General features: G+C 50.3%; 2 protein-coding genes across 2 annotated transcripts in view; both read right to left on the bottom strand.

Moving 5' to 3' along the window:
- DDRGK1 (DDRGK domain containing 1) overlaps positions 1–12546 on the bottom strand; it is a 50631-nt gene extending 38085 nt beyond the window's left edge. The window contains exon 1 of the mRNA XM_044428350.1: positions 12541–12546. The gene's annotated coding sequence lies outside the window, so the exon portion shown is untranslated. The remainder of the gene's footprint in view (positions 1–12540) is intronic.
- On the bottom strand, positions 5069–6031 carry LOC123022616 (vomeronasal type-1 receptor 92-like). Its single transcript, XM_044428471.1, has one exon. It carries the CDS (start codon positions 6029–6031, stop codon positions 5069–5071), a length of 963 nt encoding a protein of 320 aa, XP_044284406.1.
- Positions 12547–18694: the final 6148 nt, after the last annotated feature.

Below are 18694 nucleotides of genomic sequence, written 5' to 3'. Positions count from 1 at the left end.
AGTGCGCTTATTAACGGAGTCCTCTTTGCCCATCTGCCTTTCGGGTTGGTCAGGTTGTCTCAAGTCTGCAGTTGTTTAGCCTGTTCAGATCGGTCATCCAGGTATAACCTTGCTTCCAGTCTTCTCTTTTAGGAGACAGTCATTGATGTCCTCAGGTGTCAAGGCATTTGCCAGTCTTGGGTTTTGGCCTGAATGCTGCAATGAGCTTACATCCTCGGTCTGTGTGCTGAGCCCTCCAGTGGCCCTTGCCTTGTGTAAGCCCACGTGCTCTTTCTGCAGTCCTCTCTGTCACTCAGGCAGAGCTGAACATGGGACCTGGTGGGTGTCTGTGGTTTGGCTAATTCCAAGCAATGTGGTCCCGCAAGATTGCACTGAAGTTGCTCAGCACACATCAATGCTACACACAGGGAGCTGAGTGATTCTTCTAATGCGGAGAGCTGGAATATGGGAGTCTGAGAGTGCATATCTCACGAGTTCATGCCTTTTCACCATATTCTTCATGAGGGTATTTTCCTGTCCTGAAAGTTGCGTGGAGACCTGGACCTTCCATTTCAGCTGAGCACTGCAGCCACTTGAACCTTCAAAGAGCTGTCCATGGTGGTGAAACCAAGCCCAGTGTAGGTTCAATGCTATGGATGGCTCCTTTAACATTCTGGCTTAAATCTGGAGAGGACACACCACTCCACTGACACTTGAGCGACCTGTGACTGCTCCTGAAAGGGGTGTTCCCCCCCCCCCCCAGGACAGAATGGTGGTTGATTCTGCTCTGTTCTGGTCAAATCAGGGCCATCAGCAACCTTGCCAGGAGTTCTGACAATATGAGAAACAATAATTTTCTATCGCCATACATATAATATAATCCGTTTGAGTCTGCACTTGGCTTTCTTCTAGCTTGAAAAAGGGAACAAAATCCCTCTTGTTTGCATTTCTCTATTAGTCTTCCTTCTGAACATAAGAGCAATTGACACTTATTCTTGTTCAGGAAAACTGATGAGGGATTGATGAGGGAACCTGAAGTTCTCTCTATGCATGGTAAGCATTCAGGAACTGGGAAATAGAATGCTATCTACAGATAAGAAAGCTGGAAGGCCCTAATATATGTCCGTTTGCAGAGCATTTTCCTGGCTGGCTGTTTGAATGAGGTTTATATACTGAGAGGGCAGCCTTGTGCTGACAGCTAAACAAAGTGACAAACCCCCATTAAGTCCACGCAGGGCGTGTTTGCTTTTCGGTTTGAGCTGCTCAGTTGCAGGGAACACGGAGGGCCGCATGCAAGAGTACCTTCGACGGGGACCGCCGCCTTCTCCCTTCTGAGTTCTTGACCTGTTCCTGGGAAAATAAAGGAGTGTGTTGAATACAAAAAAGGCAGAGACAGCAAAATCTTCATTGCTGTTCTTTGGAGATTCAAGGGCAGTGTCTGCCTCAGCTCCAGGGCAGAGGGGTTACTTTGGCTTCCAAGCCCCCACAGGCAGAACTGCGGCAGTGCTGGGCCCGTCCATCGTCCATCGGCAACTCTGCCCCCAAACCTAATCTTTCAGTGCTCTGCTTGCAAAGCGCAGAGGGACAATGGATGCACTCGTTTTCAGCAGATGAGGCACTTGCTTTTTAAATGAGCAATTTTACATCTATTTATCTATTAAGTTTGTGTCCTGGCTTTGCCTCAGGCCTTCTGGTGCTGATCACGGGGCATTCAGGTGCAGGGGCCCCTTCCAGTCCCATGGGTTTGGGGCTTCAAAGGCCAAGGAGATGTGATCCAGGCATTTGGCTCCCACAAGCATTCTGAAGGCAGCATTCTGTCCCAGCATCTGCGAGGGCAGCCCTGGGTAGATCACGCTGCCGCTTTCTAGCTTGGATGTGACCAACCCTTGTGTCTCTGGGGCTCGGTCCACTCTCTTTAGATAGGTCTGCAACTGCTGAACCAGCCTCAGCAAGTGAAAAGCACTCCCATGGTTGAGACCACGCATGCCATGGGTCATAGGCAGAGCTGAGTCCAGGAGTGTGCCCAGACCTTGGCCCCTTCAGGGTCATCCTACGTGCCATTCATGCAGGGGCAGAATTTGGAGGGAGAGCTTTTTGTGGGGTGGGGAGCAGGGAGTGCCTGCTGCCCTCCTGTTGGAAATGCAGTTTTTGCAGGCTTCATTTCATATCTGAACAAGTGGGTTGCCTATGTACGCGTAGCCTGCATTATTCCTTTGTTTTGCTCCTTGGTGTTCTTGTGGGCTGAGCTGAGTGTTTCCTTTCACTTTGTAAAAAGATAACAGCAAATGTACATTTCAATGCTCCAAGGTCAAGCAAGCCTTGAGCTTTTGTTCCAGTGTTCTCATTAGAATGGTAACGCTTGGAGCCATCCTTTTGCCTTGTTAATTGGAGGCAAATGTTTACCAACCCTCAGGAAAGGAGGATTACTTTTCCAAAGTATGCACAGTGCAGTTGATAGCCTGGCTTTTGTTTTGTCCGTGTAACTGCCCCCCTAAGGGCAGAAAACCCCCCAAACCAGCACTTGATTGGTACTTCACAGGCACAGTTGTACCAAGAGGAGAACAGCAGTTTTAAACATGGGAAGAAACAGACCATTTGTAAATCTAAATGCAGGTATGACCTTAGATGCAAAATCCCTGCTCTGGAACCAAGGACTACATGCTTGCTCTGGACACACCATGACGCTAAAGCCTCTATTCAAGTCTTTTCTAACATGGTCCTCTCCAGATGTGTTGGCTCCCAACTCCCTTCATTCCCAGCCAGTGGTCCAGTACATCTGGAGGGCAGCTGGGCATCTCCTGCCTTTTTTGAGGAAACAAGAAGTTTTATTTTTAAAAGTTTTTATTGCTGCAGCCGAGGTCAGGCAAAGCTGAGCTTGGAGCTCCAGAAACATCTTTTAAGCAGCCTCAGAACCCCAAAACGAAACACCTCCAATACCTTGTTCCAAGGAAGCCCAACCTCTGAGAAGGCTTGTGGTCATAACCCAGGTTCATGCAACATACAACCCTTAATCAAACTCAGTGCGTAGTGCGTGTTGTCATTACATAGGGGGCTGTTGTTGAGCGTGTTGTCTGACCCAGACTGCACCAATTAGCCATGCCTTATTCACAACAAATCACCCATGAAGAGAACCACGGTTTGTTCTGGGCCGGTGAACTGCAGGTTGTCCATCATAGTTTGCTATTTCATCTGGGTTCAGACAACACTTTCACCCACGTTTCAACAGTCACCCATAGTGCTGTGCAAGAACCCCTTGAGTGTGGGTTTTCATGTCATCTGAATCCATTTGTGGAGTCTTCACTCCTCAGAGGAAAGTATTAATTTACTTTGTGGTAGACTCTTCTGCAGTTCAAGCATGAGCAGAGTCCATTTCCCACTCTTGTGGACGTCCACCTCCAGCATTCCTGACCATCGGCCATACTGGCAAGGGCTTCTGGGAAATGTGGTCCCATCCACTTGAAGGTCTCCCTTCTGTCCATTCCTGCAGTAGTGCATTAGCAGGCAGAAGTGGCTCTTGTGTGGATCCCCTCCGCCTATCCCCCTCCTAAACGGTGGAAATTCCTCTCTCAAGGCCTACTCACAAGCAAGGAGAACTTTAAGTCACAACGGGCTGGGATTTAAAAATTGGGGGCCATCCCTTTTGCCATCAAAATTTTTCTCTTTGTCTCCTCCACTTCTGATCTTCAGCCAAAGGGTTGCGAGAGGCTGTGTATTGGATGGCACCTTCGGGTTGATTACACAACCGCACGTAGGTGCTTTGAAGGCAGGTCCCATCCAGACATCCACCCCTCACCCCAACTCAGAGCATAGTTCCTTATAATATGCAAGAAACTGGGTGGGTGGGGGTCCCACAACTATTTCCACCAAGGAGGGGAAACAGGCTTCCAGTTTGCTCCTGGAGCACTTCCCAAATGTCCAAGATGCTGCATCACCCAGAGGAAATGTGACATGCAAAGCTGGCCTCAAGGGCCACTTGGATCCTCCTGGATGCGGCCGACACGGGGCTGCAGCGCTCTGGCGGGAGGATAGTTGCCGCTGGGCACACTCTGCCATCCTGCAGCCACAAGGGACAGGCAGGACGCAGAATAATGTGTATTCCTTCCCAGTTCATGAGGGTATCCTCACCTTCCTTTGTGGGGCCTCCTCCAGTGGCACGAAGCTGACAGTTCCTTACAGGCCACAGATGGCCACGGGTCCTCCTTTGCGGGGGACCATCCACGGTTTGAAGCTGCCCTCTATTCACAGGGCTGTTCAGTTCAAACCTGGGTTAAAGGTGGAGAACCAGAAGAAGGAAGGTCCCGGAAGTTCTCCACAATCCGTTAACACCTGGGCAACACACTGAAGAAGGCTCTTGAATGATCTTCCTCGCTATCCTGAGATGAACTGTATTTCTAATCCGTTGAAATTATACTCATTATTTCTACATTTGCATTTTGGTAGATCAAGGTCTTCTTCTGGCCTTTTTTTGTGGTGGGAGGTTATGCGTTTCCTCATTTGGGACAATGCATAATTGCCACCCAGCACCATTCCCAATTGATTTCATGCACTTCCCCTTCCCTGGTGAGATTTTCTCTTGCCTTCCCTTCTTCTGCATGATGGTTTCCACTCATGTCTTCCTTTCCAGTGCTCATGGCCCAGTTTGCTGTCCTTTTCCCCATTGGTCTGGTCCCGGCAGACTTGCATCCCCTCGGCCAAGCCCATTGGTATGGGAAAGTGGAATAGCCCATTGAGGTTGAGGTGCGCCTTGAAGGCAGATGGTGAGATGTCAGTGAGCTTGCAACCTGTGAAGAAGATCCAGAGGCAGCGAAATAGGCTGCATCGTAGCCACGGTGTGTTCGAAGCATGCTTTATGATCTTCCTCCTTGCAGAGTTCTCTTATATCCTTTTCCATTCATGGGAGAGCTGCAAGTGTCACCCAGCCAGGACCTAGAAGCTCAAACACTGAGATTCTGAGGGAACCGTGATTCCAGAACTTCCTGCTATTTCTTCTTAGGTGCTGGTTTTCTCAGCCAGAGGCCAGAATTTCATGGGCTTGGGAGGTGGGTTAGAAATGTGGGATGACGAGAGTTTGCCCGTAGGATGTATCCTCCTAGGACATGCTCTGAACCAAGGTGGGCCTCGTGCAGCTCAGGCCCCAGCAAGCTTCTAGCAGGTACTCTCTGACTTTCCTGTAGCCGAACACCACAACATAGGAACTAGCAGAGTAGTAAATGGAAGACAAGATGCCGTAGAGCGTGTTGAGGACACTGTTCTCAAAACTGCTCTTGATGTAGCCCGAGACAATGGCGATCCAGACGACGTCATTGGAGATCCAGCAGACCACATATATGGAGAGCAGCGAAAGCAGGACTTTTGTGGCTTGTGCAGTGTGCTTGTTCCAGCCGCTGCTGGTGATGGAGGTGCTGGCCTTCACTTTCCGGCTATGCTTCCAGAGGAGGTCGATGATGAAGCCGTTGAGGATAATGACGAGCAGGATGAAAACAAAGTCCAAGCTGACTGAGGCATACGTGGTGAACTGCATGGCAAAGCTCTCTGTGTATCTCAGACAGGTGGAGGTGGCCAGGAAGGCGACGGTCTTGTTTTTCCTGCCCGCTGTCTTCTCATACTGCATGTAGGGGATCTGCAAGAGAATGCTGCATATCCAGGAGCTGACGAGGGTGCCGTTGACGTATTGCCCCTGGTACCTGTAGATGAACTTGGACCACCGGTGGTTGGGCCTCCGGATCTTGATGAGGTGCAGGAAGCTCAGGTTCTCCACGGACCAGATGCTGACCAGCCTTAGCGTGTGGTACGTATAGAGGAGAATCCTGCAGCCCAGTTCGCCAAAGACTTTGGTGCTGCTGAAGAGAAGGAGCCCGGGGATTACCTTGTAGCAGCAGAGAAAAAAGTTCACCAGAGCCATGTTGACGATGATCCGGTCCAGAGGCTGGAGCACCTTTTGCCGGACTGCATTGCTGATGAAGGCGAAGATCACAGTGAGGTTGCCGATCATGCCAGCAAAGGAAGACAGGTATATGAGGATGGATGTGACGTACGTGAGGTTGAACACCATGGTGCTGCAGGCCCTCTTTCGTGCAGCCCTGGCTGGATCGCAAAGGTCTTTCCCCCTTTGGTTGGCTTCCTTCCCGCAGCTCTAACGTACCATGTCTTTTCTGGTGCACACCTGCCAAACTCGGGACATCTTTCCCACCCTGCTCAGGAGCTCTTTTATGCCACCGCTCCTCTCAATCCACTCACACCCCTTGAGCCACCCAGGGCCCTGATCACTCTCCTATTTGTCTAAGCATTGTTATCTTATTTTGCTGGAAAGGTCAGCTGTGAAACAGATTAGCCAATGACTGATATGAAATGTACTAGCAGCTGGAGAAAGGAGGTGGTAAGGAGGAAAGCAGGGCTGTTTTTAGTTGGGTCTCCTCTCTCTTGCTCTCTCTCTCTCTCCCCCCTATCTTTTTCTTTCCAAGTATCCCTCTCCCTCATCTTACCAGAGCAAGAAGGCTGTACTAAAGGAGAAGAGAGGAACACGCAGAACCTTCTGCCAGCCGCTCTAAAAGACTTAACCTCTCTTCATACCCCTTTCCTAAGCCTGTAGGCTAGGACTATTTTGTTTTACCTGTAATCCTATGCAAATCTAGACAGGAAAAATGGCTAGCCATGTAAACTTGCATAGGATTCTGCCTTAAGCTGCCCTTAATCAGTAAAAACAGTTTTTGGTGGAGGAGCAAAATACTGTGAATAAATCCACTAAATAAATATAAGATGCTACAAATAAATAAGCAGGCATACATCAATTAATGAAAAAAATCAGCATGCAGCATGTTGAGCCATTACTAAAAATAACTATCTTTATTCTTCTATTTGTAATTTTAAAAATTGCAAAATACTTGAGGCTTTTTTCTCCTTGGTGATCTGTCCTCTTGACTGTCTTCTAGTAGTTGCAGATCTTTCCCTTTGTTGTGTTAGACGCTTGCCCCTTTTGATGTTGTGTAGGTTGATTCTTGGGTTGAGGGTTTGCAAGAACATCAGACAAGGGGTGTGGGAAAGGGGGAAGAATGAAGTGATCCCTGGTTTTAGAGAAGGAGCTGCAGGTCTAAAGCAGTTCATCCAGCTATCTATCTTGGATTCTGCTTCTACACTTTTTCTTGTAGTACGGTGTTGTTCTCCATTCCAGAAGCATTGGGCCACACAATCCACGCAAGAGAGCGTTGCACAAATCTTGGGGCTCCTGCCCACCCGGGGAGGCCTTAGGAAGCTCAAGGGGCTGGCAGAAACCACACGAGGTTGGGTGCATCCTTCGGAATGCCCGTTGGTGGGTTTGGCCCAATGCTTTGCCACTTGAGGTAAAGGCCTAGGTACCTTCTCCCTCCCAATCCCACAAACAGAACAGTCAAGATTTACTTTGACAGTTGTAAGGCAGTGATCTCCCATATACCTGAGGGTAGCAGGTGTCAGAGTCTCCTTACCAGTGGAGAATGAATTCCAGGACCCTCAGGGAAGACTGAATTGCCTTGAACCCAGGCATTTTAATTGGTGAGATCACCCAGGCCCCCTGCAGTTACTTATGACAGCATGTTACCAGGTAGTGGTCTCTACTGCCAGCTACATGCTTTTAGAACATATACAGAGTGTTTTATAGGTTTCGAATCACATGGCATAGCAGCAGGGTGGATGACGACAAAATAAGGGCTACACAGTCAAAAGAACGTGAGAGATCTGGTTTAATGCAATAGCATTGATTGCAAGAGATTAACTTAACAATCATGGAGGCACAGGGATTATTGGGGTCCTGGCATGCAAATGAAGATGATTGTAATACTCCTTGAAAAACTTATCTGGCCGCCTTATCAGTTTTGTTTGCTGTTAACACAAGACTAGACTGGGGTTAATTTTCCGTGGAGCCCCATTCCGCAAAGGCTTTTCCAACCAAAGGTGGTAGTCATCTTTTAAAGGGACAGCTTGAAAACAACACTAAACAGAAGTCTGTCTTGGAATTCTGGTACTTTCTGAGAAGGAGATGCAGAGATGTCGAAGCTCTGATTTTTATAACACAAAGGTACATATAAGAAACCTTTATCTACCAGGATTTATCTGGATTTCCCCAACACAAGCTAGCTGGGGTTTGCAGAGTGAGAAAACCCTGCTATGCTGGGATGACTTCACCATCACCCCAAAGCAAGCATCCGCTGACTGATTTGGCTGCCTCAAACCCTGATGGTCTAGTTTTACTAGAAAAAGCTATTGTTTTAGAGATCTAAATTGCTTTAGGTGGTTGTATATTGGAATTTTCAATGGTTCTAAATTTTATATTGTGCTTTATTGCACCCGTAGTCTTTACTGTGTCTCTTTTTAATTGTACTTCAGGAAATGGTTGGAAACTGCACAGAGAGCATTAGCGATTGGGCTGTATAGAAACAGAACAAACAAAGATAATGAGAGGACGGACCCTGCCAGTTGAGCACCTGTCCCCAGGTAATTCACTTAATGCACGGGAAAATAGTTTGTTGCCTGTGTGGAATAAAGTGCTTTGGAGAGAAATGGAGTGGTGCGGGGGGGGGGGAGTTTGTTTTATATTTGGACAGACGGGAACTGAGCCCAGCTCCCTCTTTAGCTCCTGCTCTGGCCCTTTCTGCCTACTCTACCTTACAATGCCCCTCCCCACTTAAAAAAACCTGGCATGAGACATCTTTTACATCTTTGGGTCAGCTTTTGGATAAAGCGTCTGAGGTTTTTGCTTTCGGATTCTGGGAGGAAAAAACTTCATTACGTATAACAAGTCAATTTAAAAAGAGAATTGCAGGCTTTCCAGGTTGTGTCCGTTCCATCTTGCAGGCTCCAGCTTTAAAGAGCTATCCATGGTTTTAGACCCGTTTTGTGGAGTTGTGGGTAGCAATCAGCACCATGGACAGCTCAGTTGAAGTTCCGACTGAAATCCAGAGGGGGCGCGCCTTCGCCCTGCCAGGAGAAATTATCTGTTCCGTTAGGAGCATGTGTTTTTCTGTAGAGGTTCCATCACTCGTCACCACTGTAGCTTCCAATAATTGGCAAAGGAGGCCGTCTTTTTGTTTTTGTTTTGTAATGCTGGCAACCGTTATGAGTCCTCCCAAATCCCCAGCACATCGCAGGATAGGGTTCTTGGGGAAAAAAGAACCGTGGTGCTCTAATTCTCTTTTCCCCAAAGAATTCCCCCCTGCCCCCCAATGGCAAATTTAGTTGAAGCAAAACAACCAATATCAAGATGGGTGAGACAGCTGAGAAACGGTCCTTGTCAGATCAGCCCTTTTCTCATAGGTGCGGGCAAATGAAAAGGGCAAATTCTCCCTTTAACTTCCCTCATTCTGGAAAAGTCAGCCTGAGATGTCACCTCAAAATCGCCCAGGGTCAATTCTGCCTCTTTGCTTTCCTTGCAAACGCACATTTTAAAGTTCAGGGGGGACAGGAGGATGAGACGGCTAACTGCACTCATGCCCTGCACTTTTCCCTCCCTAGCAGAAGTCTCCAAAACCACATATCTTAAAAAAAATCTACACGCGGACACACAACCCATAGTGAGTGCTGTGAACTTGACCTACTGAGAGCACCGTGTGACAGCAGCTTTGGTGACCCTGGGGTTGAGGTTGCGTTTTGGTGGCCCGGCAGCTTCTTGCCCATCTCCTCTAGACAGATGTTACGAGAACAAGCAGCTGTTGCATGAACTATGGGGGAGAAGCAGCCGGCCATCGATCTCTCGGAAACAGCTGCAGCGTCTTTGTTGCTGGTTGCTGGGAAATCTGCAGAGCGCAGAAATCTTTATTCGGAGAGCAGCTTCCAGGAAAGACCCATGTCACTTCGCCATCGTTGCAGGGGAGGGATAGCGGAGAGATTCCTCATCTGTCACGCTCAGCTTTTGTTCTCCTACCAGTGCTGAATTCTCTGGTAGTTCTGTATTGGATGAGAAGGGGGAAGGAAGTGGGGAGACGTGCCCCGTGAGGAGGGGTGAGGTCAAGGTAAGGATTTGCAATGATCGTGACTCAACTACAGGGCTGAGCAGAGGTCAAAATTCAGGAACCCTCCCCCGGTGGCAGTTCCCCACCCAGCAAACCTTCAGGCACATGCACCTTGGCTTCAGGCCAGCCTTTCTGTTTTAGTCTGGCCCCTGCGTCTGAGCCTGGGCCCCCCATGAAGTGGGGTGAGTAACCTGCCTCAGGTGGCAGATCCAGAAGTGAACTGGGCCCCCTACGTAAGAGTAAGCCAAGCTGGATCAGACCCATGGTCCATGCAGTCCAGCACTCCAAACCAGCTCCTCACAGGATCCCCCAAGCAGGACGGGTGCACAGCCTCCCGCTGCCCAGCTCCTCAGCAACTGGTGCCTGTAAAGGCGGCAGCACAGGGCCTGCAAGGCCAGTAGCCACCAGTAGCTTCCTCCTCCATGAATCTGTTCCCCTCCTGTTTAAAGCCATCCCAACTGGGAGCCACCACCACGTTCTGTGACAGTGAATTGCAAAGAAGTCCTTCTTTTATCTCTCCTGAATCCCCCAACAATCTGCTTCATGGGAAGACCCCTTTGGGTCCCAGTGTTATGGAGAGGGGGGAATGTATCCCTCCCCACACGATGCATAGTTCTAAACACCTCTGTCAGGTCTCCCCCTTCTCTCCTTTTTCCTGAGCCAAACAGGCCCAGGTGTTGTGGCCGCTCCCACCCCGGGGCAGCCGCATGTCCTGCCGCTGCCCTGTACCTCTGGTCAGATGGTCATTCCAGAGAGCCCTGTTGGCTGCTCGTGCAGCGGCAAACCTCTCAGCAGGAAAGCAACCAATGGGGCACTCCAGAACGGCTGTCACAACGTGCCCGATGACGTGCCCTGAGGACCTCTTGGAGCAAGACCTGGTCAGCTGCCCGGCTCCAGAACGCCGTGCCCAGCAACTTTATGGCAGCAGTGAATGTGAGCAGCTGGTGCAGTGCCCTCGAGAAGCAGGCCGATGCCTCACTTGACGGCATCCTCCTGGCGCTCGGCTCTCCGGAAGACCGGGTGAGCTGCAGACCCACTCCCGGCGCTCCTCAAAGTGGGACATCAGCCCAGCTGGTGCCCTGGTCGCCCTCCTGCTGCGGCAGGGCCGTGGCTGGTGGAGCCTTCTGGACGGCCACCCACCCAAAGTCTCCCTAAGGGGCCCGGGAGCACCAGCACTGGGCAGAAGGGCTCTCCAGCGAGTCCCACCAGCAGAGTCTCCCGCCAGAAGAGGGGCTGGCGCTGCTCTCCAGAGAGCCGACCAATGCCCAACTCTGGGGGCTTCAACGTCTCCCCATGGGCAGTGCCGCACCCAGCTGTGTGCTTGGAAACCCCAGCCTGGGACTTCCTTGATGCAGCTGATCTGTAGATCACACCCTACATGGATCCCCTGCCTTTTCCCCTCTTGTGAGGAACCCACAGTGCTTTACGTGGCTACATTTTGTCTCGCAGCAGCAACCCGTGAGGCCGAGGGAGCAAGGCTGGCCCCAGGTCCCCCAGTGAGCTCCATGGCTGAGGGGGGACTCGAACCCGGATCTCCCGGGCCTCCACCCCAGTGCACTAACCCCAGCGGCACCCTGGCTCTCAGTGCCCACGCCCAGGACTTGGGCTCCATGGCTCGCCCTTAGTGATGCCACCACCCACCCTGCAGCGCGTGGCCCAAACTCAGCGGATGCCCGGAGGTAGTGAAGGCGGCAAGATGCGCTTCTTGTGAACATGCTTGCGAACCCCCCTGCCCTGGCTGCGCGCTCCGTCTTTCGATGCGCTCGCTCCCCTGCACCCCCACCCCCAGTCCTGTTGAGATTTGCTTGTGACTTGCAAAGTTAATTAATTTGTGTTGAGCTGCATTTGGCAAATGTGATTTTAATTAACCAAGTGTGCGTCACAAAACATATGGGGAGAAGCCAGAACAACATTAACACATTAGCAAAGGGCCGAGATTGTTGCCAGGCAGGCAGCCAGCAGAAACGAGCACACACACTGCTCGCCTGCTCGCCTGAGTGAATTCGGGATGTGGCTGCGACGTTTAATTGGTTAATTGGCAAGACTGATGTATTTTTTTAAACACCTTTAAATGACTAAGAAGGTGTATCTGCTGAGCCAGGCAACAGAACTTTAATAGTTTTCGGAGAATGAACCCATCAACACAGTGTGTGGCGGCTGCGGAAAAGGCAAATTCTGCGCTGGAGAACATTAGGGAAAGAACTGAAAACAAAACTGCCAAGATCACATTGTGCCGGTGTGACTACACTTGGAATGCAATGTACGGGTCAGGTTGGTACACTTCTAAAAGGACAGCACAGGATTGGAAAAGGTGCAGAAAAAGGAGACAAGAGGGGCTCCTTGTGACGAAAAGTTATTTGTTTATTTAAGATATTTGAATGCCGTCCTCTGCAAGAGCCTCAGGACAGCTTACACAAATGAAATACAAATACCTAACATAACATCAATTAATTAATGACCCACTCTGGCTGCAATTAAAATATGGTGATAAAATTCAATATTAAAACTTATTAAAATATTGATTAAATAAAAAGGTTTTAAGCTGGCACCGAAAAACATCTAATGACGGTGCCAGGCGGACCTCTCTGGGAAGCGCATTCCAGTTCCCCAAGTTACCTCCTTGGGGCTCTTTAGCTTAGAGGAAAGTAAGTGAGGGAAGTAATGGTAGAGGGGTTCAAATATATGGTGTGGAGAAATAGAGAGGGATGGAGACATTTTTCTTCCTCTCTCATAGTACTAGAAAATCTTTATTTTATTTATGTATTTACACTATTTTTTATCCCATCCTACACAATCCAATTGGCCCAGGACGGATTACAATATAAACAAGCAATAAATTCACAAACAATAAAAATACAATAACAAAATGCGACTGAGAATATTAATAAAACCAAATTAAAATTATTTAAACCTTAAAACGGTGGGCGAATGAAAGGTTTTTACCTGGCGCTGAAAATAATATAAAGTCAGCCCCAGGCAAACCTCTCTGGGGAGCACATTCTATCAAATATTCCATCAAGCTGATAGGCGGGGAGATTCTGGACATACCAAAGGCAGAACTTATCCTCACAGAGCATAGCTAAATTACGGAATTCACTTCCACAAGGTATTATCATTATTATTATTATTATTATTATTATTATTACATTTTTATACTGCCCATAGCCAAAGCTCTCTAGGCAGTTGACAGCAATAATCATAGAATCATACACTCAAGTCACCCATCCCGCTTCTGCCCAGGCCTGACCCTGCTTAGCTTCCAAGATTAGGCAGGATCAGGCACTTCAGGCTACATGGAAGTATAGTGCAGTCATGGGCATCAGCTTGGATGGTTTTGAAGGGGGCTGGGCAAATTCATGGAGAAGAGACTCACAAGGGCCGCGCTGTGTTCATGGCCGCACTAATTTACCGGTCAGGCAACACACAGCATGTGGGGCACATGGCCCACGTTGTGCTCCTCTTAAGGACGCAGGACGAACAAGTGAGTCCTGGGCCAAACCAAGCCAGGACTTTCGCTAGAAGCGAAGATGACACAACGGAGGCAGTCATACTTTGGAGATCTGAGGAGAAGGCAAGTCTCCCCGGAGAAGACCATCACGCAAGAGAGAGTCAAAGGCCGAAGAAGAGGAAGACCGGCTGTGAGACGGATGGGCTCCGTGAAGGAAGCCACGGCCTTGAACTTGCGAGAGCTGAGTGGGCCAGACATTCTGGAGGGCTTCCATTGATGGAGTTGCCAGAGCCAGAGGTGACTTGCAGCCACACAACACACAAGGCCACAGGAAGGCTTCAAAGAAGCCCTTGGCCAGTCTCTCCCAGGGAACCCAAAGGACTGAAGGAGGAGGGATTTGAATTACTCTTGGAGTGGCAGCTGGTACCCATTTTGGTGCTGTTCCACCCAATCTGTGCTGTAGCGCATGTGCCAAGACGTTGCCCAAAGTGAAAGGAATAAAAGACGTTATTTTAGCATAAAGGCTTTCTTTCATTTCCACATGTTGATTTTTTTGTGTGGTTTTTTTGTGGGGGGGGGGGTGAACTGGCTGAGTGGGGAGAAGTCAAAGGCAGATGAAGGGGAAGGCCAGCGATAAGGTGGATTCATTCCAGCCGTGGGTTCAGAAGAACTGAGCCGGGCTGCTGAGGACAAAACATTTTGGAAGTTGCTTATTTGTAGGGTTGCCGTTAAGTCAGAGATGACTTGATGGCACATGACCCATGTATACTAACACCAATCCAAATGTTCCCCATGCCTGTTTACACTGAAATTTAAAAAAAAAAAGTTAGGATCAGGTACACGCTACGGGTTGAATCCAGGGTGACATTTTACTCTCTGTGCGGGAAAATCTTGCGGCACCTCAAGCAGCATGGAATACTGTGAGAAAACCGTTTGATGCACGTTCAGTCCATGGTGCAGAGACAGGGCAATAATTAAGTGCCACTTTCAAACAACCCCCTTGGAATTTGATATAACACCAGTCACAAAAAGAAAAAAGAAGCAAAAATCAAATTTGAACCCATGGTCTCTTCACAGACTTTGATTCTGCTGCCACCAAGTGGTCATTTATAATTTTGACCAGAAGTAGCAGCCAAGGCGGCAATCCTAGGCGTGTTTAAACAGAAAAAAAGTTATGTGCTTGTGTAGGATGCCACCTGCTAATACATTAATTGTATTGTTAGTCTATTAAAATAAAAAAGAAGCAAAGCAAATCAATGCAGGAACAGGAAGTACTTCTGGCAGTCAGGACCCCTAGGATATGGAATGGGCTTCCAAGGGAGGTGGTGGAGGCCCCATCCGTGAGGGTGTTCAAGGAAAGATTGCACAGCCACATGTTGGGGATTGCATGAGCAGAGCTGGCTGGAGCTGGGGGTCCGACTAGATGGCCCAGGAGACCCTTTCTGACTTGCTATGTTTCTATGAGCAGGGTCCCCAAAAGACACACACACACACAGAGGGTTGGGCATACGTAAATTAGCATTTGCAAAAGTATGGCTTCCGCTTTTTCTCCTGGGGGTCTGAGCCCCAGAGTGTTTTTGCATTAGCACCACTCCTGAGCCTGCCGAACCATCTGGGGCCAGGTAAGAACAGCACAGAGGCCCCGGGGACCCTTCCGTCCAGGGGCACGTCCTGCAGGGTACGAGTGAGGGGAGCAGAAAGCTGGTTGTGAAGGCTGGCCGGCAGCCCTGCAGCAAGAGGTCCTCCTTCCATGAGCAGAAGGCCTCCACTCCCAAGAGGTGCCCCAGCGCACTCTCTGGGGGTCCCCTCTTTTCACACAGCACCCCTAATGTGCAGCACCCCCTGCGGCATTTTCTGGGAGCTGGAGAAGGGGCACAGAAGTCTCTTTCTGGACCTGACCCACAGCTGTGGCTCTGCTGGACTGCCAGAAGGGACCCCAATCTCCCCAAGGTCCCTGAAGTGCTCACGGCTCAGAAATGCGGGCAGGGCAGGGTGGGTGTGGGGCTGTGCCCATGCGAAGGGCGATCCGGAGCACTTCATCAAGCTGCGAGGGCAGGATGTGACCCCAAGCACCGCGCTTCCTCCAACAGGGGCCGAGTGCACCAATGAGTTCAGGGACTGCATCCCGCCAGAAGCCCTGGGGTCCCAGCTGGAGGTGCTCTCTGGGAAGCTGTGACCCCAGGCCTGCAGAGGGAAGGCACGAGGGGGAGACGAGGAGGCAGAGGGGAGGCTGGGAAATTCTTACCGGACACGCCACCTCTATCCTGCAAAGGAGCTCCCAGCTGGACTCACATCTTGTGTCCGTTGTTGTGATGCGCCACCAGATCATCTCCGGCTTACGGCGACCCTATGAATGGAAGCCCTCCAAAAGCTCTTACGCGTGGCAGCCCTGCTTGGCTGTTCCAAATCCAAGGCTGCGGCTTCCCTGATGGAATTGGGTCTTCCTTTTCTCGGGCCTTTGAATTTCCCCAGCACAGTTGCCTTTCCCGGTGATTTGTTCCATCGCTTGGCTGGAAAGCATATCAAATTGGTGGTGTGGAGGTGGGATTATTTGCGTGGGAGGATCAGCAGGCAGAAAGGAGTTAAACGTCTTTTCAGCTATTCTCTACCCTGAGCAGTAGCGTGGTGAGGGGTTCTCCACCATCATAATCCAAATTATCACCCTCATAATCCAAATGTACTGATGGGGAAAAAACTGTCCCCAGTTTTCTACTTCCAGACCACCGAGCAAACCCAAGCAAAGCAGCCCTTTCAAACGTGCACTTTGAATCTCGCAAGAGGGTCTTCCGATCAAAACATGCAAGCCAAAATGCGTAAGTCTGGGGAAGTAACATTCAAGAATGCATTGCATTGGGAAACCGTTCAGAATGCATTGCACTGGGAAACCGGTCACCCCCAAATGAGTACATTGGACAAAAATGCACGTGTAAACAAAATGTAAGCAAAATACACCCTTTCCGTCCTGTTTTATAGGGGATCTAATCTGCAGTGACTGAGGCATGCGCTGGATGGCAGCAAAGCTCATCTCTGGAAAGAGGAGTTCTCACAGGCACAAAACGAGACTCCAGAGGTACCCCAGGCCGTGAGAAATCTCAGGCACAACTTTGATGTGCAGAACAATCTGGTGTTCTGGGAAGACAAGTTGAATACACAGGGATTTTGAAAAAGAGATGCTCTTTTGCCGAGCTTGGCCCAGAGCGGTAGGTTGGGCGGCTGGTATATTCCATTTAATTTTATTATTTATTAAAAGCTTTTTTATATCATCCTGTCACAAAAGTCTCAGGATGATATATCATCTAAACCCTCAAAATTTTCCCCTCACTTGTATGCTTTTGCTTGAACTGACAGGATGTGGTCTTTTGCATGGATTTCCATCTTGAGACAGACCAGCATGGAATGCTCTCATACTGGCCTTTGGGAACCTGGGAAAGAGTTCGCTCGGCAGGCAATGCAACCCACCAGGACAGAAAAGAGGTCCCTGTTCCATGCAGGGGAGAGAAGCGCATGCCTTAAAGGGATTGCATGGGAGCCCACTCTAATGCTGAGGGTAGGAATGCCCCCCCCCCCGCCGGCCCCTGGTAAGCACGGCTTCTTCACCCCTGATCGGCCTGGGGTGGGACCCATGGAGCCCTGCCAAGGACTCCAACCTCTCTTTAAGACCTTTGCAACCTCTCCCACAGAAACTTTAGCTGGCTTTGGTCTTGGTGCCCTGGCCAGGTGGGCCAGGCAGCGGGGATGGGATGGGACTCAGCATGGCTGTCACCAAGGAAGGCAAGCCAGGTGAGAAAGCCAGGTGTCCTATTTGACTACATTGGGCCCAGAGGGCCAGCGAGTGTTTGGCTGTGCAACCTGGATTTGCATAACAACATAACAAATGTTGGGGTTTGAGAAAAGGGCTTTCAAGCCCCCAGGGAAGAACCACCTCTTGTGCAAATCTGCAGCATGGATGTGTCACCGTCTCACTGTTAAGTGTGGCAGGAGCGCATGCTGGATCGTCAGCCCTATATGGCGAGGGAGTCGCACATCATAAGGGGATGCTGGCATGACAGACTTTGCACAAGGCCCTTCCAATCACGCCGGTTTCAGTATTTTATGTGTCAGGAAACATTTGTGCACACACGTCACGCACGGATCAGTGAATGGTGTAATCACATTTGCGGGGAGGGAGCTGGCTTTTCAGTGGCCGATTTGGGGGAAGCCCCATCAAGTTGCTCCAGATGTAATATTTGGGTGGGTCGGGGAGCTTTCTGCACAAAATGGACACGTGTTTTAGCCCCCACGTACTTTATGCTGGTACTTCCGTTTGTGGTACTTCAAAGTGCTCTGTGGTATGAACATGGGAGGGGTTTTGCATCGGGCCCGGGATTTCTGTGTGTGGAACTGATGCTGTATCATGCAACGTATGGAAAACTGCCCTGGGCGCTTGTGGAAGAGAAAGGAAGGAGGGGAGAGAGGCAGGCAGGCAGGCACTGCAGTCAGATGTGGAACAGCAGGTTGTGACAGCTCCTTCCTTCTGCCCTCACAGAAAACCACGGAGCAAAGGGACAGGGTGGGGAGAGAAGAGGGGCGGCTTTGGTGCTGCTTACAGCCATTCTCCGCCTCCCATGGGGTAAAGCCAGGGGCATCAGTCCTCCTCTCCTCCCCACCCAGAAGCGAGCGCAGCTCTTCTCCTGTGCTGGCTCGCCCAGGGGCCAGCACCACTGAAGGCCACACGCTTAACTTCTGAGTACATGCCTTGGAAGACTACCTGATCTCTTGCCAAGGAGGTGCATCGAAGACCGGGTCCAACCATTCCTGAAACAATGCAATAAAATACGATACCGGTTTTCCGTGGCTGCTGCAGCCTGCAAGAACACCTATCGCGGGACGCAGGCGAGGTGGTTTCTCTGGGTACAAGCAACTGGTGGAAACGGGGTGCCCCATCTGGGGCCATCGGGCAATTTCCCACTAGCACCAAGACACTGTTGTGGATGATCCCCTGTTATCAAAGCGCTAGGAGCAGCGCAGAAACACGCTGGCCCAGGCAGGCCGGGTCTTTTCAGGATGGCGTTCTACAGTGCTCGTGGAGTGTGGGGCTGCTTCTCCGCTCTGGATTTTATTCTGGATTTTCAAGGTGTTCCCCCCGGCGGTGAACCCGACCCCCTCCCTCAGTCAGGGACAGAGAGCCAGGCCTCGGCAAGTACCGGCTTCGGCCTGGGCGATTCTCACGCAGGAGCAGTGCCACTTCCTTCTGCTCAGAGCCCCCCCAGTGCAGAGGGGGGCACTTGAGGCAGCGTCCCCCGGGGTG

The sequence above is a fragment of the Varanus komodoensis genome, unplaced genomic scaffold (assembly GCF_004798865.1).
Source record: "Varanus komodoensis strain SLA01 unplaced genomic scaffold, ASM479886v1 scaffold2, whole genome shotgun sequence".
Taxonomy (NCBI): domain Eukaryota; kingdom Metazoa; phylum Chordata; class Lepidosauria; order Squamata; family Varanidae; genus Varanus; species Varanus komodoensis.
The sequence above is the reverse complement of the archived record's forward strand: the minus strand, read 5'-3'. Positions and strand labels throughout refer to the sequence as shown.

What these genes read in the sequence shown, in the direction of transcription:
- LOC123022616 (XM_044428471.1), bottom strand. Translation starts at nt 6,031, where the DNA reads ATGGTGTTCAACCTCACGTACGTCACATCCATCCTCATATACCTGTCT.